This window comes from Xiphophorus couchianus, chromosome 6 (genome assembly GCF_001444195.1).
Source record: "Xiphophorus couchianus chromosome 6, X_couchianus-1.0, whole genome shotgun sequence".
Taxonomy (NCBI): Eukaryota; Metazoa; Chordata; class Actinopteri; order Cyprinodontiformes; family Poeciliidae; genus Xiphophorus; species Xiphophorus couchianus.
Genome location: NC_040233.1, coordinates 25,260,329 through 25,287,040, shown reverse-complemented (window position 1 = coordinate 25,287,040; position 26,712 = coordinate 25,260,329). Strand labels below are relative to the sequence as shown.

Here is a 26,712-nt window from a genome sequence, read left to right as displayed (position 1 = left end):
GAAGTGACAAATATCAGACGACTGCAGGCTTTTAGAAATGGAGAAAGAGTGGATAGCACTTCTGTGCTATTGAAGTTTAAAGGAAAAGAAAAACCAGATAAAATAATGATTGGTTACCTGAGTTTCAGTGTTAGGAATTATATTCCTCCACCGATGAGATGCTACAAATGTCAGAGATATGGACATACAGCAAAAATATGTAATGGGAAGCAAAGATGTGGTAGGTGTGGAGGAGAACATTCTTATGGGGAATGTGGAGAGGAACAACATACAGGACAAACAACCATTCACACACACACTCACACCTAGGGAGAATTTAGAGAAACCAATTGACCTGACAGTCATGTTTTTGGACTGTGGGAGGAAGCCGGAGTACCCGGAGAGAACCCACGCATGCATAGGGAGAACATGCAAACTCCATGCAGAAAGACCCCGGCCGGGAATCGAACCCAGGACCTTCTTGCTGCAAGGCAACAGTGCTACCAACTGCGCCACTGTGCAGCCCAGGGGTAAGTCAAAGAGCTAAATTAGAAAAAAAGACGATAGATAAAGATCAAAATACTGTCACGCTAGAAAAATTGATCCCGTTCTTAGCCTACATTATAAATTGTTCAGAACAAGCGAGGACTAAAAGTGAAAAAATTAAAATCATAGTGAAAGCAGCAGTAAGATTCTTTAATGTTACAGACTTATCATGGGAAAGAATTCAGGATGAACTCAGACAAGGAGAGGGATCAGGTGAAAATGAAGCAAATCAAATAGGCATATAATTTTAATATTACAATGGAATGCTAGAAGTCTAATTGCTAATGGTCAAGAGTTTAAAGGTTTTATTAATAGATTAAAGGAAAAACCAGATGTAATTTGTATTCAAGAAACTTGGTTAAAACAAACATTACAGTTTAGTATTAGTGGGTATTCAACTATAAGAAGAGACAGAGGAAATGGAAATGGAGGAGGATGTGCTATATGTATAAAAGAAAAGATAAAATTTATTAAGATACAATTGGACATTAGAGATTAATGGAATTAAAGTGTGGACAAAAAATGGAAGTATAGAAATTATAAATTATTATAATCCTTGTAAGAAAATAGATAAAGCAAAGATAGAAAATATAATTAAACACAGGGGAGAGAAGCTAATATGGTGTGGGGATTTTAATGCACACAGCACTTTATGGGGTGAGAAAGATGATTATAATGGGGGAATTTTAGAAGGAATAATTGAGGAAAAAGAATTGGTAGTATTAAATAATGGGGAAGGAACTCGGTTGGATATGATTAGTGGTAAGGAATCTGCCATTGATCTCACTCTAGTATCACAAGGTATGGCAGATAGTTGTAAATGGAAAATAAATAAAAATAGTACAATAGGCAGTGATCATTATCCAATATTTATTGAAGTTGAGTTAGATATGGAAAAAGAACAGGTAAATACTCAAGGAAGATGGAGGTTTAAAGACGCTGATTGGAGGAAATATAAAGATATGAGTGAGAATAGATTGATAAATATAGATATAAATAAATCAATAAACGAATTAAATTTAGAAGTTAGTAAGAGTATTATTGAAGTAGCAAAAGAAACAATCCCAAAAGGTAAAGGGATTAAAAAGAAAAGAATAGTCCCCTGGTGGAATATAGAATGTACAATGGCAATTAAAGCAAGGAATAAGGCTTTTAAAACACTTAAAAAAGATGTCAGTTTCCAAAACTTAATTAGTTATAAGAGGAAACAAGCAGAAGTCAGGAGGAAGATTAGAAATGCGAAAAAGTTTTATTGGAGTAAATATTGTAAATCATTAGGAAAAACTACAGCATTAGATAGAGTATGGAATACAATTAAGAAAATGTCAGGAAAGTCAAAGGAATATAATTTCTCAATACTGAAAAATAATGGAAATATGATTATAGAAGATAAAGATAAGGTAGAATTATTAGTAAAAGTTTTAGCTAAAGTGCATAGTAATGAAAATCTTAGTAAAGAAGAGAAAGAAGGAAGAGAATTAACGATGAGAAAATATAATGAAAGGATAAATGAGGAAATGGTTGATAATGATACTATAAATATGAAGTTTTCAATGACAGAGTTAAAAAAAGCATTAAAGAATACAAAAAATTCAACACCAGGGGAGGACCAAATAAATTATGTTATGCTTAAAAACTTGAATGAAAGGAGTAAATTAGTTTTACTAAAATTATATAATAAAATATGGGAAGAAGGAACTTTGCCAGATAAGTGGAAAGAATCAATTATTATTCCTATATGTAAACCAGGTAAGGATCCTCAGTTAACTGAAAGTTACAGGCCAATAGCGTTAACATCTTGTGTCGGAAAAGTAATGGAGAGAATGGTGAATAATAGGTTAATTTACTTCTTAGAATCGAGAGGAAAAATAAAATATCAATATGGCTTCAGGAAAGGAAGAAGTACAACAGATCCTATGGTACAGCTTGAACATGAAATCAGAAAAGCACAGGTGAATAAAGAGGTTTTAATGGCAGTGTTCTTGGATATTGAGAAGGCATATGACATGTTATGGAAGGAAGGTTTACTGATTAAAATTAGACAAATAGGGCTAAGAGGTAAAATTTATAATTGGATTAAAGATTTTTTAACTGATAGAAATATAAGAGTTAAAATAGGAAATGAAGTAAGTTCAAAATATTTAACTGAAAATGGCACTCCTCAAGGTAGTATTATAAGTCCAATGTTATTTATAATAATGATTAATGATATTTTTAGTAAAATCGAAGGTAAGTTTGGAATGACTTTATTTGCGGATGATGGTCTTATTTGGAAACGGGGAAGAAATATAAAATTTATAAATGATAAAATGCAAGAAGCATTTATCATTTGCTTCTTGCATTAATCTTCTACTTACTAGGTAAAGTAGAAGATTGGGCGCTAGAATGGGGATTTCGAATTTCAAGTTCAAAATCTAAATTTGTTAACTTTACTAATAGGAAGGTAGGCACTAATATAAAATTAAAAATGTATGATAAAAAAGTAGAAAGGGTAGATAAATTCAAATATTTAGGTTTATGGTTTGATAAAAAGCTTACATGGAAAATACATATTAGTAAAATAATAGAGAGAAGTAAAAAAATATTAAATATCATGAGGTGTTTAAGAGGTAAAGAATGGGGAGCAGGTAGGAAAACTTTGAAAATATTATATATTGGACTTATTAGATCGAAAATAGATTATGGATGTGTGGTATATAATTCTGCCTCAAGTAACCTATTAAAAGAAATAGATAAAATACAGTATCAAGCGTTAAGAATTTGCTGTGGGGCAATGAAGACAACACCAGTGTCAGCACTACAGGTAGAAATGGGGGAAATGCCATTGGAGCTAAGAAGGAAACAATTAGGAGTAGGGTTTTGGGCAAACGTAAAAGGGCATAAAAAAAGTTATCCTATAAATAATATATTACAACCATGCCAAGAAAGTGTTAAGAATGTAAATGTAAATAGTTTTGGATGGATAATAAATAAAGAAATAAAGGAAATAGGATTAAATCAATGTTTAATTAGCCCGGTGGTGGATTTTTCATGTAATCCGCCTTGGATACAAAAAGAGATGAAAGTTGATTTAACATTGTTGGAAGAAGGAAGAGCCCTGCGACAGACTGGCGACCTGTCCAGGGTGTACCCCGCCTCTCGCCCGGACCGTAGCTGGAGATGGGCACCAGCAACCCTCCCGACCCCATTAGGGACAAGGGTGAACAGAAAATGGATGGATGGATGGATGGATGGAAGAAGGAAGACAAACAGTAGAAGGAGAGGTGGAAAGATACATAAGAAGGGTATATGGAGAATACTTACAAATATACACAGATGCATCAAAAATGGTAAATGATAGAGTAGGGATAGCATTTATAATTCCAGATTTAAACATCATGGAAAATAAAAGATTAACGGATAGTTTGAATGTATACACAGGAGAGTTACTGGCTATTTCAATGGCGTTAAAATGGAGTGAAGAATTAAGTGAAAAGAAAGTGTTAATTTGTTCTGATTCGAGTAGTGCATTAATAAGTATTATGGAACAAGAGTCGGAAGCAAGACAAGGCATTCTAATAGATATAAATAAATCAATACATAAAATGGGAATAAATGGATCTACTGTTAAATTTATTTGGATTCCGGCTCATACCGGAATAGTTGGAAATGAATTAGCAGATACATTTGCAAAGAGTGCGAGTAAGAGAAGTGAAATTGAATTGGAAGTTAAGTATAGTAAAAATGAGATAAAGAGTATAAGTAAAATATATTACAAGAAGAAGTGGCAGGAACAATGGGAGGGTGAAAAGAAGGCAAGGTTTTATTATAGTATTCAAAAAAAAGTGGGGGAGTGTAGAAAGAAAAATAGGAATAAACAAGAGGAAGATATTATATCTAGGTTAAGATTTGGACATGTAGGGTTAAATAGTACTTTGAAAATAATAAATAAACATAGTACGGGGTTATGTAATTTTTGTGGAAAGTTGGAAACAGTTATACATATTTTTATGGAATGTAATAAATATAATCTAGAAAGAGAGGAATTAGTAGAAGAGTTAAATAGGAATAAAGTTAAATTAAATATTAGAGATCTGCTACAAAAATCATCTGGAGATGTGGTTTTTAATTCCGTGTTTAGGTTTCTTAGAAAAACAGGTCTAATAGGGAGATTATAGGGATTAGACATCTGGTTCATACTCCAGTCCAGAAGGTGGCGGTAATGCACCTGAAAGTTGTTTGCCAACCTCCATAAAACAAAAAGAAGAAGAAGAAGGGCTTCCATAGATTTGCCAACCGCCAAAAAAAAATCGAAGAAGAAGAAGAAGAAGACGGAGGGCACATGGTCTGTTTTGTTTACCGTGTGAATGTTTAAAAATTCCTTCGGTCCAGCTTAAACAAGTTCATGAACAAGTGGTTAAGTGCTGCGGAAGAAACATTCACAGAGTTTAACGAAGTAACCGTCGAGTCGGAGGAAGAGATGGACGATCAGCGCAGACTGCTGGCTTTTTTCCGGACTCCCCAGATAATCTTACACCGAATAGGTAGGAAACACCAACGTTTGGTGTTCCGTCTCGCCGGCAACGATTGTGGCCAGACATTTTTTCTAACTTTCGGAATCTAGAAATGTTGCTTTGACATTTTGGGTCCTGGTTAAAGTTTTAAAATAATATAATGGGTTCTCTACTCTTAAGTTATATCAGTTTCATTTAGCTACGGCGAATCGTCGCGTGACCAGGCATCTTTACGTTTTGCCTGTACAAGAGCAAGTCAATGGACCTTACCAGAGGGGCCGCTTTTCATTGGCTGATGCCCATTCTACGTGGTCACGTGCGTGGCCGTCTCACAAACACACTTAGCTTCCCGTTAGCTAAGTACAGCATAATGGCAGAACTGATACAACTTCTACACCTTGAAGCCTGTCTGCTACACAGTCTTACGTTAGCTAAACAGATCAATATGCAATGTGTCTGTATCTGACATACACTAAAGATTTTATTTTAGCAGAAAAGGCTTTGGACTAAACTGTTACTTGATATCGTAACAGCCTGAATGTTATGTTTTTAAAGTAATCTTTGCTCATCTTGCGGGGCGCAGGCGGTTGCCACGGTAACAGGTGTGCTTAAACTACAAAGAGAGAGAAACAGTAAAAAGGTAGGAGTGGTTTTGAGTTGATCACCTGTTCAGGTTATTTTACCTTTGTTTACCTTTGCTGTGGCGCATTACAGCCGCTGTAGTTTCTAAACGTTGGACTAATTACCTCGTTCGTTTGTGAGTTTACGTCATTCACAACAAACATCAAATAGAACAAATATATTTCATAAAATTTTAACAAACAAATGGCTTCTACCGTGGTAATTATGTGAAATTAAATTAATTATATCCCAACTTCAGAAGATTTGCCTTTACCTTTACAGAGCTCTTTGGTTCCTCCTATCAGTCTGTAGCTTCTCATATTGAGGTCAAAGTTCGGATCTACCATAACTGACTGACACCTGCTGGCCTCAGGTTTGCAACCAGCTTGTGACTGAGAAACCAGTAACCTCCTCCCAGATGATGACATGAACTTGTTAGTTCCTCTGTCCATTGTAGTAGCTGATATATTGTGAAAATCCAGTAGAAATGATTAACTAATCAGTCATGTTTACATAGAAACAACGAGCTGTGAGGCTTTGCTTGTGAGACTTGCGGTCACCTGGGTCGGTTGTGGGCGGAGCTTCGTAAGGTCCATAAAATACTTTAATAATCAACTATAAGTAAAATATCTTGTACATATGTTCTTTAAAAGGTCTTCTACTGACCTTTTAAAGGTCTTCAGTATCTTTAAAAGGTATGTATCTATTTATACATACAATCTAATCTATTGTATATATAAATAGATTAGATTAGTGTAAATTAGTTTACGTAGTTTCCCACTGGCAACAATAAATCCTGAATATAAAACTGACATTTAACTAACATAACCAACATAAAATGTAATAATTCCTAAATAACAGAAATAATTATAACTTGCACTTAATTAAAAATGTCCAATTACAAATTTGGGATTAAATTAAAGTCTTCTCTCATTTACTTCAATAAATAAAGTTAACAATTCCTCTTTTTTCTGTTTTCTTCTCTAGATCGCCAACGACATAACGTTTATAAGAAGCTATGTGACCTAGAGAGGAGCTCCACTCTGGACCAGGAGGAGTTAGAACCTCTGCAGGGGAAACAAGTTCAGGAAGAGCCAGATGATCAACAGAGAAAAGAAGAGCAGGAGGATCTAAAACATCAGCAGAAAAAAGTGGAAAAGAAAGAAGTTTACTGCAGTCAGAGTGAAGAACAGGTTGCATCAAAACAGGAGACTGATACCTGCATGGGGGCTACTGTTTATGAGCAAACACAAGACTCTGAATCAGAACCAAACGGGAACCAAGCAAACTTCCAGGAAGCTGCTGCAGCTGAGAAGAAAAATCAGGAAAGAAGCAAACCTTTCTCATGTGTCATCTGTGAAAAACGTTTCACTGCCAAATATGCTCTCAATGATCATATTAGAATTCACACTGGTGAAAAGCCGTTTCCATGTGGGAACTGTGGAAAAAGTTTTATTCGAAAACAGAATTTAACTCAGCACATGATGATTCACACCGGTGAAAAGCCGTTTCCATGTGGGAACTGTGGAAAAGGTTTTAGTCGAAAACAGGATTTAACTAAGCACATGATGATTCACACCGGTGAAAAGCCGTTTTCATGTGGGAACTGTGGAAAAAGTTTTAGTCAAAAACAGAATTTAACTGAGCACATGATGATTCACACTGGTGAAAAGCCGTTTCCATGTGGGAACTGTGGAAAAGGTTTTAGTCGAAAACAGGATTTAACTAAGCACATGATGATTCACACCGGTGAAAAGCCGTTTTCATGTGGGAACTGTGGAAAAAGTTTTAGTCAAAAACAGAATTTAACTGAGCACATGATGATTCACACTGGTGAAAAGCCGTTTCCATGTGGGAACTGTGGAAAAAGTTTTAGTCGAAAACAGGATTTAACTGAGCACATGATGATTCACACTGGTGAAAAGCCGTTTCTATGTGGGAACTGTGGAAAAAGTTTTAGTAAAAAACAGAATTTAACTAAGCACATGATGATTCACACTGGTGAAAAGCCGTTTCCATGTGGGAACTGTGGAAAAAGTTTTAGTCGAAAACAGAATTTAACTCAGCACATGATGATTCACACTGGTGAAAAGCCGTTTCTATGTGGGAACTGTGGAAAAAGTTTTAGTAAAAAACAGAATTTAACTAAGCACATGATGATTCACACTGGTGAAAAGCCGTTTCCATGTGGGAACTGTGGAAAAAGTTTTAGTCGAAAACAGAATTTAACTCAGCACATGATGATTCACACTGGTGAAAAGCCGTTTCTATGTGGGAACTGTGGAAAAAGTTTTAGTCAAAAACAGAATTTAACTCAGCACATGATGATTCACACTGGTGAAAAGTCGTTTCTATGTGGGAACTGTGGACAAAGTTTTAGTCGAAAGCTGAATTTAACTCAGCACATGATGATTCACACTGGTGAAAAGCCGTTTTCATGTGGGAACTGTGGAAAAAGTTTTAGTCGAAAGCTGAATTTAACTCAGCACATGATGATTCACACAGGTGAAAAGCCGTAGAACTATTTTCCATATTTGTCCTATGTTGAGGTTCATTATAACAGTCATTTAGATGAAAACTGGAGGGCTTTCTTGTTTATAAAGTGGGAAAATGGTTTAAGTTTCTAATTTGTAAAATGTGATAATTTGGATCTTGGCATTTGGATACTTAGAGATGTACAATATGAATTTGAAGTATTGATTTGCATTATTCTGTATGGAAAGAATGAGTGGGGTGAATGAGGTTTACTTTAATAAATTTTTAATCCAAAAGAAAATGTGCTGTTGTGCATTCTTTGTAGATTTTCATTACGGTAATTGTTTTGCACTTTGAAATTTACTGTATTAAAAAAAATCTTTGATAGGTTTGTCTTTAAAGCAAAACTAGACTGAAACTGATGCTGTTATTTGTTTCAAATTATATTAACCAGTCTATATAAAAGCTTTTCAAATAAATTAATATGTCCTTTTGCTTAGAAAATGCAATATACATATTTTCCTTCATTGATTGTGCTTGATTGTACAAAGTATGTGTGATTATTCTCTCCAATAATTTGGTGTGTAGCTTGTCGTAGTTGTATAATTTTTCTATTTTCTGCTGTGGCTGTTTTCTATTAAAGATCACTATCTTTTTTTAAAGTTGAAACTAATGTAATCTCTACACATAGATATATGTTTGATTAATTCCTTACAAAGTCACATGATCACTTGCATTTCCCTTGAAAATGTAGTGAGTGCTGAACGCTACTGCTGTAATTTGCATAAATATTTGAGTTTAAGTGCATGATCATGCTTACAAAGGTAAAGTATAATATATTTTGAAGTATTTCAGTATTAAAGAGAGTAACAACTTTTAACCCATACTGCAGTAACAAGAGTGTATAAGCTAACATTAGTCAAAAAGAAAGCTGTTAGCTTAAATATTAATATTATGTTGGCTTACGCTAGCGTGTTGGTTAACACGACTTAACCCATTAAATACGGGTGGTTTAGGTTTTAGTTAAAAAAAATTAATCTAATGTTAGCTTAAATTCTTTGGTTACCATGTTGCGGTATGTTAGCATAACATTAACTCAATCCATTGAGTAAGTTTAGCTTAGCTTTTTTGTCCCAATTAAACAAAAGCTAATGTTACTTTAAATGCTACATCATGTTGGGTAACAGTAAATTAACCTGTTAAGGTTAGCAGCTATTATGGCTGTGGGGTGGAGAGCGTTCTCTGTCTGCATCACTTGTGGCACAGCAGCTGCACTGCTGCTGAGAGGATGGCTCTGCAGAAACAAATACCAATCTTTGCTTTCATCAACCTATAGAACACTGTATAATTTCTCTTAAGTCCAGTCACATTTCTAAATTCAATTCAGTTGATTTGTATAACACTAATTTACAATAGGTAATCTCAAGACAATTTACCAAAACAAAGTAATTTCTATTCTACTTTTTATATAGTGCAGCAATTTAAATGTATAATACAAGTCACAAAAAAAAAAATTAAGTTATCCGAGTTAAAAATGCAGATTGCATCATGTCATTGACTCGTCATTGACTTGACTTGTTTATATGCTTCTCGCTCTTCAAATTACTTTTACTCTGTAATGATTGATTTTATCCATATTTTCAGGGGAAGCTGTGGAACCAACATGTACAGTAGGTACAGCCTCTCGTCAAACTTCAATATGACAGGTTATGAATATGAATAATTAGGGGGGGTAAGGGATGAGGGGAGGGGGTCGGAAGTGTTGACAGGTTTGTCTTAAAAGCAAAATGAGATTGAAACCGATGCTGTCATTTGTTTCAAATTATATTAACCAGTCTTATTTTTAGCTGTCAACAAGCTTTTCAGATACATTAAGATACCTTTGTCCATTACAGGAAATGTAATAATCTGTAAACTATTTTCATGCATTTATTATTCTTGATTGTACAAAGAATGTGTGATTATTGTCTTCAATAATTTGGTGTCTCCCATCTTAATTGTATAATTTTTCTCATTTCTGATGCTGTCTTCTTTTAAAGATTCTTTTATAGATATATGTTTAAAGTCTTAGAACGTAACAAGAACAATTGCATTTTCTATAAAAATGGAAGTGTCTTTAACAAGTAGCTTCTTAACTGTATGTTAAAAGGGCACATGTTGCATTCATTGAATGCTCTTGCTGAAATTTGCAGAAATATGAGTTCAATTGGAGAAGAGTTACTGAAATGTAATGAGTAGAATCAGCAGGAAAAATGAAATAGTCTGCGAATTTGGTGACAGAAAAAAAAACCTGTCATTTAAGCTGAATAATTGGAGTATTATTGGATAACAAAAATCTACAACTGTGTTATAATTAATATTTTGTCTGGTAAAATGTTTATTCATAAACAAAGAGAGCTAAGATAATCCCCAGTTTTTAATTTTTTAAAAAAATCTGAATTCCAATGGTATTGGGAATCTCTGAAATATATTGAAACATGGATATCTGACTGAAATATTAATGGAATTGCTCATTGATGCATGTTAAAACCAAAATAATCGTCCACTTGTAGTTTTATTTAATATATTTTATATCACTTATGCTTTTGTGTTCCCATTTCTAAGTTTGTCTCTGCGAAGCCCTCTGTAGAGTTGCACTATTACTTTTTTTTGCATGCATCGTTTAAAAAAAGAAAAAGAAGTCTCAAAAATTAAATAGAATTGAAGTTAAATTGGATTTAGTTGATTTTATTTAGGAATAATTCAAAAAGTAAAATTCATCAGACTATCTGTGTTGATCATTTAAAATGAACGGTTATTTATTAATAGTATGTAATCCTTGAGTGACAGTCTGATTTGTATGGAAGCCCGTTTCTGCCACTCAGTAAAAAAAAAATTATCTCATTATTTTGAGATAGTATCTCATTATTTTGAGATACTATCTCATTATAATGAGATAATTTATTTTTATTTTTTTTAACAGAGTGGCGGAAACGGGCTTCTATAATTATTAAACTAACAAACTGATCAATACTAAATCACTACCTGAAGCTATGGCTACATTTTATAACAACAGCTTTAATAAACCAGTTTTTACAAGGCCGAAATAACCGACTGTCAGCTTCCTAAATAACGGTTGGAAGAGAGATGGCATCGATGGGTATGCTGTGATTGGTTGTTCTGTTGCTGGGTAACAGCCAACTGCTGCTGATTGGAGGATGTGCAACCTGTTTCGTGCCCCGGTTCTACGTCCACTCATACTCTTAACAATGAAAAGCTACTTCAGTTTATTTCAAGAACTGGTGTTCTGCATCACATATACATAATTTGGAAATGTTTTTCTTAGTTTTATAATTTATTAATTATGCTTTAGCGCTTGATAATTTTTCTTTTGTCATAAGCCATTTTTCCCGCTAGCTAGCCCTAGACTCTTTTATGATTATTTACCCAGAATGCTTTGCGCTGTAGTTTGCTTCCTGCTTTTGAAGAGGTATCGGTCCACTTGACATTCACATATGCATTCCAACCGAACCGAAACCTCAGTTTTTAGGCGGATCAGAGTTTAAATGCGAATTCACACCTCGCCAAATGAACCAGACCATTTAGACAAACAAACTAGAGTTGGGTTACAGTGGATTAAACTGGGCTGGTGCGAATGCAAACATTAAGAAAACACAAACCTACAACGTGACATCTTTTTTTAGAGGTATTTATTCCAGTTTGATGCATCCCAACAGTCACTGACTCGCATGTAAACCATCATTCCCAGTTTATGGACTCATCCCTCTCATCTGTTGCTTCAACATGAACCACTAAACAGTGATTTCTTCCTCTCCACGTTATAAACACTCTAGGCATACAAACTTACATTTGCTATTTGTACAATTTATTGTCAGTAAGTCCATTCGATCTCCACTCTATCCATCCAAACCTGGTTCACATACACACATAAACACTGTACAGTGTTCAGAGGCTGAAATATTTTAGTCTATTAAGTCTTAAAGAAGCAGATGAGTACCCTTGTTTTAAGCCGAGGCCGTGCACTGCAAAACACAAAAACTTAAAGTGTTTTTGTCTACATTTCAGTGAAGTGTAAGACAAAACTAACTTACAATTAACTTTTTAACAACTTTTCAGGTAAATAATTCCTTAATATTAAAAAATGTACTGGTTCCATTGGCAGATTATTTCAGTTATAATACATTTTTCCTATGTCATAAATGAAATAATCTGCCAGTTGTTTTTCTTAAATCAATATTCAAGGATTATTTTCTTAAAACAAGCTCCTATATCTTTGCAAAAAGTTACTAGAAAGTTAGTTTTGTCTTATTTTAAGTGTACTAAGAGACTTGCAAAAGAAAGGAGACAAAAATAGTTTAGAATTTGTGTTTTTGTAGTGTGAGATGATTTCTTCTAACAGATTTAATACAGAGAACATTCTTTCTTCTGTTTCTCAGGAGCATAAAGAGAAGCACATTCAGGGGGAAATAAAAGAGACAAAAAACCTTCAAAAATAATAATAAAAAAAATACAATAAAAACAGCCAAAAAATGTTCTCCCCACTCCATCACTTTCTGGTTTATTTCTGCTTAATTTGATAAACATCTAAAGCCAAGCTGAGGTGAAACCACCGTCTGGTTTTGATTCATGACAGGAGTGAGTATAAGTGATGAGATTTACAGCGCAGCGCGTACAGATCCCGTTCAGCATCGTACATCTCCAACACTGACGCCTCATCTGTAATACAGTCAACTTAAGCTGCTTCCTCCTTTTACGCTCAGCCTGTGCAGTTTGTTGCACATTAAGAAGAAATCCAGTGACGGGACTAGGAAGACGTCGCCTTCGAAGTGAAGTGGCACAAATGCAGCTGCAGGACAAAGTGAGATACTGAAAAGTGCAAAGAGTCAAAAGTTTATTTGGTCGTTTCTCTGAAGGAACACGGTCAGTCGGTTGGTCGCTCTGCGATGTTTTGCAGTGAGCAGCGACGCCGGGTTGGGAAGAGCTCTGCATTAGGAGAAACGATTCTGGCATCTACCTGCCAAAAATGTTCTCATACTCCAGCAATATGAGCTCCACTATCTGGTTCTGGTAAACCATGTTGAAAGCCATGTTCAGGGTCTCCGTTTCGGGCCGCAGCAGCGTGGGACCGAAGACGATGGCCACGCTCTGAGTGGTCATGCGGTTTTCCTCACCATGATCGATCACTCTGGGAAAGAAAACGAGAATAAAAGTGGAGACAGAACTTTTATTAGTGGTTCATATAATGATAACTTCAGAGTTCTGACACAATTGGCCTCCAGAGTTTCTGAAGATGTGTTTCAAAAAGTCTCATGATTGTTTAACAATGGAAAATAAAAATAAAAATGTGAATTTATAGCAGAGATTTCAACACAGAAAGCTTTAAATCTCTAACCTTCCAGTTTCTGTTTCTAATCTGAAAGGAAAGATAGCAAGAATGAAACAGGGTACAAGGAAGAAAGGAAAGACAGAAGGAAGGAAAACAGGATACAAAGAAAGAACAAGCAAAGGAAGGAAAGAAGTGAGGAAGGAAGGAAAAACAAAGGAAGAAACAAAGAAAGAAAGAAAGAAAGAGGAAGGAAAACGGTACAGAGAAGGAAGGGAAGAAGAAAGGAAGGGAAAAAAAGGAACAAATGAAGAGGAAGGAAGATAGGATGTGGGGAAGAAAGGACAGAAGGAACAAACAAAACAGAAAACAAAGGAAGAAAAAAATGGATCATAAAAAAGAAGGAACAAAGAGGAAAGAAGAAAGGATGGAAGGAAGAGGGAGGAAGGAAATACAAAAATGATGGACAGAAACATTAAATGAGGAAGGACACAATAAGGGAACAAGCACAAAAGAAGGAATGAAAGGTATAGGAAAGGAAAGGAATGTAGGCAGATTGGAAAAACAACAAAAGGGGGAAAAAGGATGGAAGAAAAATGACAGAATGAAGAAAAATGAGGAGAGAAGAACACATTGAAGGAAATAAAGAAAAAATAAAGGACAAATGGAAGGAAGGATTGAAGGATGTAAACAAGGAAGATCAAAAATGATGCAGCATTCAGAGAAAGAAAAATACCGAATCACATTTGGAAAAACAAATATTTTCACTGTTTTCATACCAGAATCAAACTCTGAATTTTTGATTCAGAGTTTGATTCTGACTCAGAATCAGAATCAGGAGGCGACAAAGAAAATGTCGCCTCCTCATCACTGCAGATGTACGACTTTATCAAATAAGATCCAACTTTTGAAGTGTTTCCACATTCTTTCATCCACTTGTTGCTGTGGGGTAATAAAACAAGAATAAACTGTAAAACGTGTGACTTTCTTACTTCCTGAGGTGTTTGAAGAGAGCCTGCATGGTGTCGTGGTTGGGCCTGGGCAGCTGCCGCACCAGCTCTTTGATGGCCTGCACCCGCTGCCTGTAGTCCGAGATTTCTGCAGAAAAAGAAGAAAAACAACATAAAAACCTGGATCCACCGCAGAGTTATTCTGGTTGCAGCACAAACAAAATGTTTCTGACGAGTTTTTCTCACTCATGCAGTACAAACACATCTAAAACATGAACAGAAAACTCATTTAACAACAGAGGAATGACAGCAGTAAGATGCAAACATGTCCAATGGAAGTTTTAAAATTTTTCCAGCACCACCCTTTGGAGATAAAAACAATACAAATATAATAATAAAAAGGAGCTCCAATTCACTATTGTATGATACAATTTATTGATATTCATATCAAAAGCAGAAAATCTTACCAAACATTTTGGTCTAGTTTCTAGTGCAAATCTTACATCTTGTATTACACTTCAAATAAGACAAAAATAACTGACAAGTAACTCTTTAGCCAAATATAGGTGCTTGTTTCAAGTCGGTATGTCCTTAATATTGATATTAATAAACTAGTTCCACTAGCATATTAATTCACTTACAATAAGACATTTTAAAAAAGTTATAAGTTTAGCGATCTACCATTGAAACTAGCATATTTTCATCAACATTAGGGAATTATCACCTTAAAACAAGCTTCTATTTCTTGCTGAAAAGTTATTTGTAAGTTAGTTTTGTCTGATTTGGAGTGTACAAAGATATTTGAACTAGAAACTAGTCAAAAATACTCGGTAAGATTGTGTGTTTTTGCAGTGTAGCTGTGTGACGCGTACTGATGGCGGTGACGAAGTCGTGGAACAGAGCGTAGGTGAAGAGCGGCTCGGGCAGCTCCCTGAAAAACATCTTCAGAGCTCCGGTCGTCACATGGATGTCCTCCCACTTCGAGTCCGAGAGGCTCAACTTCTCATCTGAATAAAACAAAAAAAAAAAAACACTTTTCAAAGCCTCCTTTGCTGCCAAAGCACAAAATCTTATCAAGTATTTTTGGTCTAGTTTTTAGTGCAAATATCTTAGTACATCTGAAATAAGTTAAAACATTTCAGCAATACAGCTCTGGAAAAAATTAAGAGACCTTTTAAAGTTATAAATTTCACTGATTTTACTTTTTCTAGATACATGTTTGAGCAAAAGGAACATTGTTCTTTTATTCTATGAACTACTGACAACATGTCTCCGAAATTCCAAGCAAAAATTTAGTATTTATTTTCAGAGAATCAGAAATGGTCAAAATAATGAAAAAAATGCAAAAAAAAAAAAAAATGCTTTCAGACCTCAAATAATGCAAAAAAAAAAAACAAGTACATATTCATTTAGAAATAACAATACTAATGTTTTAACCCAGGAAGAGTTAAGAAATCAATATTTGGTGGAAAAACCAGAAGGTTTTCAATGGGGGTCAGTGCACTGGGCTCTTCATTTTCTCCAGAGCTGCATGTATATATAAGCTTCTTTTGAGTAAATAATTTCTTAATATTGTTTTAAAAAATGATTAGTTCCAGTCATGTCTTGTTATTTCAGCTATAACAAGACATTCCTCCCATGTTGTAAGTAAAATAAACTGCCAGTGGAACTAGAACTGGGTTGCTAAGTAACGGGCTGGGCTGGGCTGGGGTTGCTAGGTAACGGCGCAGTGACTGTTGAATGTGAATTAAGTGGAACTAGAACTTTTAAAAATCAATATTAAGGAAATACTGACTTAAAACAAGCTCCTATATCTTGCTGACAAGTTACTTGTCAGTTAATTTGATCTTATTTAAAGTGAACTAAGATATTTGCACTAGAAACTAGATCAAAAATACTTGCAGTGTTTAACAACTAACAGGACAAAGTGTTTCACAGCAACTCACCATGACAGACAGCAAATCGCAGCTTCTGTATGATCGCCAGATTCCCGCTAACTCTATACAGCCCGTCTACATACAGACCTGTGGAGGAACCAAACACGAAAAAATGGGTCAGTGACTTTTATGAAGCTCATCAGGAAACAATCTGCAGGTAAACAGCAGCCAGATTCGTTCCACCTCGACACTAACCATTGTTCTCCACGTGATCGATGCACATCCTGACGAAGTTCGGCACCGTGGTGTTCTCCTGCTGACACAAGCTGGACAGACTGCAGCCGAAAACCTGATCTGAGGAAACAAATGACAGGAAATGGGTCACTTCTCTCCTTTTATGCAAAAACCGTCAGCTGAAAATGTTCTTTAAGCATTTTAAATTTTAAATTCACTCATCTTGGGTATGAATGTAAATTGATCTGGAGCTTTTTGTGATTTATTTAAATGGATTTGTCTTTGCATAATTTTACATCCTATAACTTTAAGGAATTTGCTGCAGTAGTATGAATTTGCAAAACTGTACTAACAGATATGTTTACAGATGTATTTAAAGTCATAATTAGGAGATTAATGTCATAATTCTGAGGGAAAAAATAATCATTTTGAGATTAAAGTCCTAATTTCAAGACAAAAGTCAGAATCTGAAATTAAAGTCATAATTTGTTTTTTTTTACTACTGTCCCTAATCCTTCTCCATAACAAAGAGTGTGTGGATGCTAAGATGCATTTATTTAAATATCATAAATATGTTTAAATTAGAACCAGCAGGAACAGTTTTGAATTAAATTATTTGTACTTCTGTCTCAACTGTGAGAAAACTGTCTTCATTTAAGCAGCTTTAGCAAACAGATCCCTTATATTATATATTATAGTTTTATAAAAATCTAATGTTTTGCATGTAGTTTTTAAATGGAAATGTCTGCGCAGCTAAAGAGTTTTCAGTGTTGAAAACACCAAAAAAGTCACAATTCGCCATCAAAAATATACAAAAATCATAAGAAAACAGAAAGTAGCATTGTCCTTAGATATTTTTTTCAGCCAAATTAGAAAGAGAGAAAAAAGTTGAATTGTTGATGCTTTGATTTTTCATAATGGATCCCTTAATAAAGCTGCTTGATGATTAAACAGGAAGTAGATTTAACATGTAATGGATAAAACGGCCCAAACAGAGAAGGACTGGAGACCTTTGATGTATCCCTTGTCCCTGACGGACTGCATGGTGGGCCGACGGCTCAGCAGCTTCTTCAGCTTGTGTCGGGTCTTCTTGGTGTCGGTGGCCTCAACGTTGGCCGCCGGCTTCATGGCTGAGGAAGAAAAATGGGAGAAGACGCCGTTACTCACCGCTCGCCTCAGCACTTTGGGCGCCATGTCTCAATGTTTTCCTCAGACTGAAACTGATAAAGCAAGTGCTCCAGATTCATAAAGTTTTTGGACTTTGGTCTTTCGTTTCTTTTCCTTTAAAGCCTATTTACGGTCCAATAAGGCAGAGGAATCAAACAGAAATATTCGATTTTCACTTTCAGGTTTAACTTTTACTCTGACCTTTGTCTTTCTTGGGGGGTCTGTGGTCTTTGTCCTTTTCGAGCTTCTCCACGCCAGGGGACTCGGGCATGTCCTCCTCGATGGCCTCGTCGGACTCCCAGGCCTGAAACACGGAGGAGGAAATAAGATACGAGGGGCTGTAAAGGTCCAACTGTTTGCTCTTTGGCTTCTCTCTACAGGAAATCAGGAAGTTTATTCTCGAGTTGTTTAAAGATGTTGTTTTGATTCATTTCAGCAATTATCTTTGAGGGTTTTAGTTTGTAAGTAGAGGTTAAAATATGATGTTTTATTTAACTAACTGCACTGCAAAAACAGAAAAGAGTATTTTTGGACTTGTTTCTAGTGAAACTGATTTGCTAGTAACTTTTTAGCAAGATAAAGGAGCTTGTTTTAAGTGAAAAAGGTTCAATATGGATGAAAAAGTTCCACTGGCAGATTAATTCACTTAAAACAAACATTTTTATAAGTGAAATAATCTGCCACTGACTGGAATTATAGACTAAAACAAGCTCCTTTATCATGCTGAAAAGTTACTTGTAAGTTAGTTTTATCTTATTTAAAGCACACCAAGATATTTGTACTAGAAACTAGACCAGAATTACTTGGTAATGTTTTATGTTTTTGCAGTGCAGGGTCTGAATTCTCTGATCTAATAAAGTTCAGTTTGCAGCAGGAACCAAATCGTTTCCATTTGTTCCTCTTACTGTCCATCTACAGTCTCAAACTCTTCCTCTTTGTGTGCACTCGTTCGGCTGCGGCCATCTTGTTTGTGGGTGAAGCAGACGGACGGTGCAGCGGCGGGGTCAAACACTCACATGTGCGCTGATGGCTTCCTGCAGAGCTCTGAGCCACTCGTTCACCACGGTGTCGTTTTCAGACCAGAGCAGCAGCTCCGTGCCCTGACGGATCTTCAGCTGCAGGCGGCAGACAAAAAAAAGGGAAAATGTTAGTTAATTTTATAAATCAACTTTAAAAAACACTCCTAACATACATTTTCTGTAACGTTACAAAATGTCTGATTTACCTGTAAATATCTTGTTTTTATCTGAACCTGTTTTAAAACTTTCTTTTTTCCTAATTTTTTTTTTATACAAATAATAAATACTATTGTGAAATAGTAAAAGTGTCCTGAGTCGACAGAAAAGGAGTAGGGCCACAGAAAAAAATAAAACTTTAATCTCATAAAGGGTTACAATGTTTGATTAAAGTCAGTATTCTGAGATTAAAAGGTTAAAATTCTGAAATAAAAAGTTTCAATTGTAAGGAATAAAAGTCAAAATTAGCATAAAAAAGAATTCTGAGAGTAAAATCAGCTTTCTGAGAAAAAAAACTAAAAATCTTAAATAAATAAAAAAGTTTCAATTCTGAAGTTAAACTCAGCAGATTAAAATCAGAACATAAAATCAGATTTCTGAAATTGCAGGCAAAATTGAGATTACAATCAGAATGTATAGATTAAAGTCAGCATTTTGAGAAAAAAGTCAAAATTCTGAGAAAAATGACTAAATTCTGAAAGAAAAAGCTGAACTTTTGAGAATAAAATGATTAAAATTCTGAGAAAAATTCAAAATTCTCACAGGAAAAGTCAGAATTCTGAAATTAAAGTCAGAATTTCAGTGGCATTAATCATCTTAAGTAAAATTCATACTATAAAAGCCAGCATCCCAATGATGTAAAATATTATTGAACAGTATATTTTCATCATCATGGCTCACGGCTACTGAAGACCTAAAATGGTTTCTTAGAAAATTACAATATTAAATAAAACTTTTCTGCTTTGGTTTCATCTTTGTCTAGTAATTACAGCTGGTATGAAATCTGTTGTGTTTTTGTAAACTTTGGATTGAATTAAAATATTTTAAAACCTGGTAAAGATCAGATCGTTCACTTTTTGACTTGATGTGTCTGTAGTTGAGTTAATTTTGCATAAAAATAAAGGCAGAGTTCAGAAGTAGACGGAATAATTTTGGGTTTTCACCTCTAAAACGTGCTTCTTGCTGGATTTGTCCTTTGGGGCCCATTCCACTGACGCTCCCCTCAGATCCACAGTGAACTCTGGTTTGGACTGACTGCCACCAAACTGGGCGGGGAAGACATAAATATGAAGAAAATATGGACAAAATATGAAAAAAGATGGAGAAAATATAGATAAATGTGTAGAAAATATAAAACATGGAGAAAAAAATATGTAGAAATATGAAGAAATATGAATAAAGATGGAGAAAAATGGAGAAAATATCAAGAAAAATTGAGAACATACAAAGAAATATGGAGAAAATATGGAGTAATATGAAAAAAATATGAAAAAAGCATGTATAAATATGGAGAAAAACTAGAGTTTGTAGCATCAAAGTCACTGTTCTGCTGTCAGAGTTTGATATTTATGGATGAAAAACAATAAAATATTTATCTGAATGCAGCTGTCATGCAGATAAACATCCTCCACTGTAAAAGTGTCAATACCATCATCTATTTCAATCAGGATATTCTGATTTATTTCTGGTTTTATGCAGCAATTTTGCCTTTTAAAAATTATGGTAAATCAAAATAGAAAGATTTATATAAAAATCTCCACGTTTCTGTGTGCAAAAAGGTCTGACTTTGTCACTGTCTGAAGATTTTTCAGAGGTGAACTTTGAACTTTCTTAACTTATCATTCTGACAAAACACATTATACCAATTTTCTTAGTTGAATCAATGAAAAATATCAACTATGATAGTTTTATACACATAATATGAATATTCTTGCACTAAAAAGAGCAATTAGCTGAAATCTTGGTTTCGCAGATGCCATATATTTTTATAACTTTATCAATTCATCAGTACAAATAAGTCTGAATTATACTGACGTCTCTGATAACTGCATAATTTTGAAATAATTTGAATTAAGAAAAGCTCACCCAGCTCGTTCCGCCTCCCTGTCCTTTGGCGAACAGCAGTGATGAACCTTGCAGGACTGTCCACGAGGACGTCCAGTTCTTCCTGCAAAACGCACAAAGATTGATTCAAACGACACTAAAAAAACACCTAAAGTTAACAAATGAGGTTAAATCTATTTCTACAGCTTACAAAATGGGGTTAGGCATAAAATATCAGAGCTTTATTTGGGGTGGGGGGAGACTTAGACCAGAGGAAACGTCTAGTTTTAGATAAGTTGGAATTACCTACATTATTATTGTACATTCTTACTCTTAATTTAGCAAATACTGAGTTACAGCATGCAGAAAAAAATTTGAAAAATAAATTTTAATATCCAACAATGTGGAAAACAGTTTTTTTTTTAAGGATTTTTAAACAAAGTAAAAGAAGTCATATTATTATTGCATATTATATATTCCTCTTTGGTTGCGCCTTATTTGTCTTACTGCTGAGAAATCTGAGGAAATGCAAGTAAAACAAACATTGATATATTAGTTTTAAAAAAAGCTATAAGGCTTACTAATAAAGTGGGATATCGTGAACCAACTAATAAACTCTTTATTCAAAGTAATACTTTAAAGTTTAAAGATATTTTATTGGAAATAATGTATAAAGGACTGAATAAAAGTCTTCCTTCTGGTATTCAGAAACCATTTAAGCTAAGAGAGAGTACATATAATTTGAAGGTTTGTTTATATTTGAACAGAAGAGCCAGGTAAAGTCTAGATGTGTTTCAGTTATTGGTGTGAAACTGTGGAATGAATTGAATGATGATTTTAAATTATGTCATTTTCTTGGTGAGCTTTAAAAGAGCCTTAAAATGTAAAATGATAAAATCTTACGCTCTTATGTAGATGTATATATGTTTTGTGAAGATATCTTGGTAGGATGCTAAGCATATAAATAGACAAGTAAAATCTATAGCTTCAGCCTATTCCTTTATTGGTAAATTATGAGTTTATATTTTTGCTTCCCGTGTTTAATGTTGACAATTTACCAAAATAAAGTGAGCTGATTGATGAAAAATATAAATATAAAATCCTCATCGTCTGTCTTTAACGGCAGTGATACTCACCGCACTCTCTTCCCGTTCTCAGTGATCTTCGTCACGTTCAGAACGCCACACTTTTCAGACGGCTGCAGAGGAAGAAAACAGGCAGGGGTGCAGAGTTTCAGAGAATTAAACATTTCCACATGCAGTTCTGATTGACACCCACAGCTGGATCACAGGAAAACAAAAACCTTCACAAACAAAAAGCTTTCTGCAGCTCCCTCATGAAAACAAAACCCAGTAAGCACCAAGCCACCACAGCACACCTACACTCAGATTAGTCCAAAAACCAATCAAAATGTCCATATGTATTTAAATAAACGCAATCAATATATATACATTAAATCAATATATATTAAATCAATATACGATGCTTTGGTGAAGTTTAATTCCTCTAATTCGTTACAAGCACAACTTGTGTGTATTTTAGAGATTTTATGTGACAGACCAACACAAAGCAAAACTTAACCATAAAAAAAAGGATTAATGGATTTTTTTCTCCCTATTTTCAAAAATAACTATAAAACATGTGATGTGGATTTCTATTAAAACACCCTGCAGTCAATACTTTGTAAAGAAAAAAATCACTTTTCACTGCAACTACAGCTGCAACTCTTTATTATTGTGCCTCTACCAGATTACATATAGGTTGCTGTTTGCACAGTCACAGTTTGCTCCAAACTAAATATTTAATTAGTGTGGTAAATATTTTCAGTTTGAAGCTAATAAATGTGCAGTTTGAAGTTAAATATTTAACTCTAAGCTAGAGTTAATTATTTAGTTTGAGGCTAAAATGCTAACAAACTATTCAGATTAGAGCTAAATGTTGAGCATCAAATTATTTAGCTTAGAGCTAAATATTTAGCTTCAATTGTATTACTTAGCTTCGTAAGTAAGGTTAGCAAGCTAAATATTTAGTTAGCAAGTTAGCATCAAACTAAATGATTTTACAGCCAAATTATAGCTTCAAGCTACATATTTAGATTAGAGATAATTTTGCTTCAAACTAAATATCTAATTCAGAGCTGAATATTTAGCTTCAAAGTTATTTAGTTTTCTAAGTAAATATTTAGTTTGAAGCTAAATATCTAGTTATCGAGTTAGCTTCAAACTACATATTTAGAGATAAAAATGTAGCTTCAGATTAAACATTCAGTTTGTTACAACCACAACTTGTAAGCAAAATATTTAGTTAGTTAGGTAAATATTTAGTTTTAGGCTAAATATTTATCTTTAAACTGAATATGTCGATATCAAAATATTTATTTTAATGTCTTTGTGTTGTGCTTTCACAAAAATCTTGAATTCTGCAAACATTTCTCTTGAAATCCATGTAGGAATTGATTCAGACCAGCAATTTCAGATTTTCGATTATGTTTTCAACATGCAAATTAAATTAAACCCATCTCAACAAAATAACAATTCCTGCACAGAATATCCAACTAAAAATTAAATTAAACCAATTTCTTTCAACAAGAATCAAACCAATTCCTACACAGGATATTCTTCCAGTTTACTTTTAAGTCTTAAACGTCCAATATTTTTATATTCCCTGAGGTTTCCTGTGTAGGAACTCTGTAGGAAAAGCTGCGATGCATGTCACCGCTGAAGCTGGCTGACGCGGCGCTGCGGCCCGTGAGGTTAGTGGTGAGTACTAACAGAGGCGGGGGGAGACGTAGGGCTCAGATCAGGGTCAGAAGAGGAAGACTTGGGGATCTGAGGAGCTTCCTAGTGAACAAACATGGGCAAAAAACACACACAGAAGCAGTTTCACAAGGTTGAAAGAAAAGCAGGTTAATGGAAAACGATGTGAGCTAAAGAAGGCGGAGGCGGCTGAAAGAGACCGATGGTAATCAGGAGTGAGATTATAAAACTGCAGAGTGTCAAGAAGCTCTGAGTAAAAAGCAGAAATGGATTATTAATAAATCTGTTCAGAGAAACACTTTTATATTAACCCAGCATGTAGAATCCATGTAAAATTTAATCCAGCTGAAAAATCACCATCTACAAAAACTTTGAATTAATATGAGCTGCAAAAACATTGGGATCACTAAAATACTTTTAATTCAATTTGACTTGATTTACTCTGCACTGCAAAAACAAAAAGATCCTACCAAGTATTTTTGTCGTTTCAAGTGCAAGTATCTTAGTTCACTTGAAATAAGAAAAAATTAACTTGCAAGTAACTTTTCACCAAGATAAAGAAGCTTTTTTATGTCAATAATTCCTTTCTATTGATGAAAACTGGCAGATTATTTCATTTATAACAAGACATTTTTCCCATAAGTGAAATAGTCTGCCAGTAGAACTTTATCAAGGAATTATTCACTTAAAAATGCTCCTACATCTTGCTGCAAAGTTACTTTTAAGTTAATTCAAGTGTACTAAAATATCCGCACCACAAAATTGACAAAAATTATGGGTAAGATTTTGTGTTTTGCAGTGTGTGTATCAGGTAACAGCAGAACACTACAAAATCACAAAATCTGAAGTATTTCTGGTGCAGTATATAGTGTAAATATTTTAGTGCACTTAAAATAAGATAAATCTAACTTGCAAGTAACTTTTCACTAAGATACAGGAGCTTTTTCCGTCAATAATTCCTTTATATTGATTTCACTTCTAACAAGACATTTCTACCATGTAATAAGTGAAGTAATCTGACAGTAGAACTACAACTTCTTCATCAATTTACAGGAGTTTTTACTCTTATATCTTGCTGAAAAATTACTTGCAAGCTAGTATGCCTGAAATAAGACAAAACTGAGACATTTGCACTAGAAACTAGATAAAAATACTTTGTAATATTTTGTGTTTTTGCAGTGAACAGATCAAATCGTCACTTTAGTTGTTCGATCATCTTCATGCAAGCTGATTGTGTTTGGACAGATGAATGGGGAACTGTTCCTCCCCAAAGGGGCCGACTACTGACTTGCTGTTTGTACGGGTGTTGGCGAGCAGAACCGGAGCGGGCCGAGCGGGCCCGCCTGCTTTTTAACAGCTGCTGCAAAGGAATGAGTCTGCAGCTAAGATCTGGTTATGTCAAAGCTTAATTGGTTTTGTTCTCTACGGCGTTTTCTGGGTTATATTTTTGAAGGCAGAGACCTTTTCGTTCGACTCCAGGACGTAGGCGCTGTGCCTCCATTTTGTCAAGACGATGGGCTCGACGTTGTTCCGGTCCAAACTGCGGCTCTTCGGTCCGTCTCCGGCCGGCTGAGGTGGCGACAGGTTGTACTGCAGGAGAGGAGGAAAAAAGAAAAACAAAAACCAAACTGAAATTATTTTTCTTCTGAATATGATGAGATATTAATTAAAGAATGAAACTGAAAATGTGAAGATTTTTCAGCAAATTGGTAAATTTTCTGTTCCCAGAGTTTCTAAGGAATGACAGAATTACCTTCAAGTATTCAAATAAAAATATGATGAACGGATGGAAGAACAAGGAGATGAGAGGATGAAGAGAAAAATGGACAAATGGATGGATACATTGAAAAATGAAGGGATGACAGAATGATGAACAGAAAGACGCATGAAAGGATAGATAGATGGGGAAAAAAATCAATTTCAGATGGATGGATGGATTTAAAAATGAAGGGATGGGAGGATGATGGATGAATAGAAGGATAAACAGATGGATGGATGAAGAGAAAAACAAAGAGATGAGAGGATGCATCCATCCATCAACAGAAAGATGGATGGATGGATGGATGGATTAACGAATGGACTGATAAACAGATGAATTAACAGTTGGATGGACAGATGCACTGAAAAATGGATAAACACTAAAAAAATTAAATGATCACTTCTTGTTAATTAACTTTAAATCTTTTGAAAAGTTGATGTAAAAAAGATACGATGATCAGTCTGTGCATCTACTGAACGAAGGTCATTAAAAATATATATTTTTCCAACAATTTCAGTTTAGAGAAGAAAATATTTTTTCACCCTGCAAATAAAAATCTAACCAAAAAATAAAAAATTAAATTTTTTCCTCTGACAAACTACAAAACATTAAATTAGTCGCCACATTTTCCTGCTTTTTTCACCAAACTATTAATAAAAACTAAAACTATTAAATTAATTAATATTTAGAAAAATCATAAGCAAAGTTAAAACTTGGTGTTTCATCTTTTTAAAATTTTTTTTATTATTTTTTAACTTTTATTTCCCAGCGTCTTACCTTCGGCAGCTCCCATTCTGACCTGGAGCCGTCAGCGCTGTAGTAATAAGGCCTTCCCTGGTCATCGACATGTTTTAACCACTAGCAGCGCAAAAAGTAAAGGAAAAATAAAATATATAAAGAAAATTATAATAAAACAGACACGGAAGAGAAAATAATTTCCTGTTTTCTGTTTTGCAACTTTGTTGTTTTGTAATATTGTCCCAGGATGGTCGAGCCAGTGCAAAAAAAAAAAAAAAAAAAAAAATCAGTTACACTGCAAGAGGAAATTTACTATAATCCCCACAAAAACTAGGTCAATCAGCACTTTTCAAGCACTTTCAAGGTAAGCTTTAAAACCTTTCCAGCACCACACTGGAGATAAAATCTATACAAATTAACTAAAAAAAGAAGTTTCAATTTACTATTATACAATATCATTTAATACCGTTATTGATCATATCTTGTAATAGTATTCTACATTCTGCGATAGAGTCAAAGGAAACTAAAATATAACATTTTGTGGTTTGTAAATGTCTCACACACACACACTATAAACCTGATTGGTCCAAGAACAAACCACAAATTTAACAAAAACAAATAAATAAACAAAAAAAGCTATTTCAATAACTTTGTTTAAAATATGACACAATCAATAAGCAACTGAGCCATTAGGAATAATAAATACTCATTACATTGAAGCAAGTTGTGTTAAGG

At 34.4% G+C, this 26,712-nt stretch overlaps 3 protein-coding genes across 11 annotated transcripts in view; 2 read left to right on the top strand and 1 right to left on the bottom strand.

The window, feature by feature from the left end:
* Nucleotides 1–2,888: 2,888 nt before the first annotated feature.
* LOC114147184 (uncharacterized) lies at nucleotides 2,889–4,762 on the top strand. The gene is made up of 2 exons (XM_028021764.1): nucleotides 2,889–3,614; nucleotides 3,766–4,762. The coding sequence occupies exons 1-2, from the start codon at nucleotides 2,993–2,995 to the stop codon at nucleotides 4,680–4,682; spliced, it is 1,539 nt and encodes a 512-aa protein (XP_027877565.1). The 5' UTR covers nucleotides 2,889–2,992; the 3' UTR covers nucleotides 4,683–4,762.
* A 68-nt stretch (nucleotides 4,763–4,830) lies between these two features.
* On the top strand, nucleotides 4,831–8,776 carry LOC114147183 (gastrula zinc finger protein XlCGF57.1-like). Its single transcript, XM_028021763.1, has 2 exons — nucleotides 4,831–5,048; nucleotides 6,627–8,776. The coding sequence occupies exons 1-2, from the start codon at nucleotides 4,910–4,912 to the stop codon at nucleotides 8,156–8,158; spliced, it is 1,671 nt and encodes a 556-aa protein (XP_027877564.1). The 5' UTR covers nucleotides 4,831–4,909; the 3' UTR covers nucleotides 8,159–8,776.
* A 3,636-nt stretch (nucleotides 8,777–12,412) lies between these two features.
* LOC114146542 (rho GTPase-activating protein 12-like) overlaps nucleotides 12,413–26,712 on the bottom strand; it is a 64,207-nt gene continuing 49,907 nt past the window's right edge. For 3 of the 9 annotated variants that reach the window (XM_028020703.1, XM_028020707.1, XM_028020711.1), the window contains 15 exons: nucleotides 26,017–26,097; nucleotides 24,942–25,070; nucleotides 24,769–24,840; nucleotides 23,496–23,564; nucleotides 21,861–21,922; nucleotides 20,767–20,848; nucleotides 19,845–19,946; nucleotides 18,682–18,780; nucleotides 17,867–17,969; nucleotides 17,509–17,628; nucleotides 16,520–16,618; nucleotides 16,334–16,411; nucleotides 15,260–15,394; nucleotides 14,430–14,535; nucleotides 12,413–13,299 (listed from right to left, as the gene is read on the bottom strand). In XM_028020703.1, the coding sequence (XP_027876504.1) occupies nucleotides 13,125–13,299; nucleotides 14,430–14,535; nucleotides 15,260–15,394; nucleotides 16,334–16,411; nucleotides 16,520–16,618; nucleotides 17,509–17,628; nucleotides 17,867–17,969; nucleotides 18,682–18,780; nucleotides 19,845–19,946; nucleotides 20,767–20,848; nucleotides 21,861–21,922; nucleotides 23,496–23,564; nucleotides 24,769–24,840; nucleotides 24,942–25,070; nucleotides 26,017–26,097 (1,512 nt within the window). In that variant the 3' untranslated portion in view covers nucleotides 12,413–13,124. The remainder of the gene's footprint in view (nucleotides 13,300–14,429; nucleotides 14,536–15,259; nucleotides 15,395–16,333; nucleotides 16,412–16,519; nucleotides 16,619–17,508; nucleotides 17,629–17,866; nucleotides 17,970–18,681; nucleotides 18,781–19,844; nucleotides 19,947–20,766; nucleotides 20,849–21,860; nucleotides 21,923–23,495; nucleotides 23,565–24,768; nucleotides 24,841–24,941; nucleotides 25,071–26,016; nucleotides 26,098–26,712) is intronic. The other 6 variants (XM_028020705.1, XM_028020709.1, XM_028020706.1 and 3 more) reach the window with 4 other exon arrangements.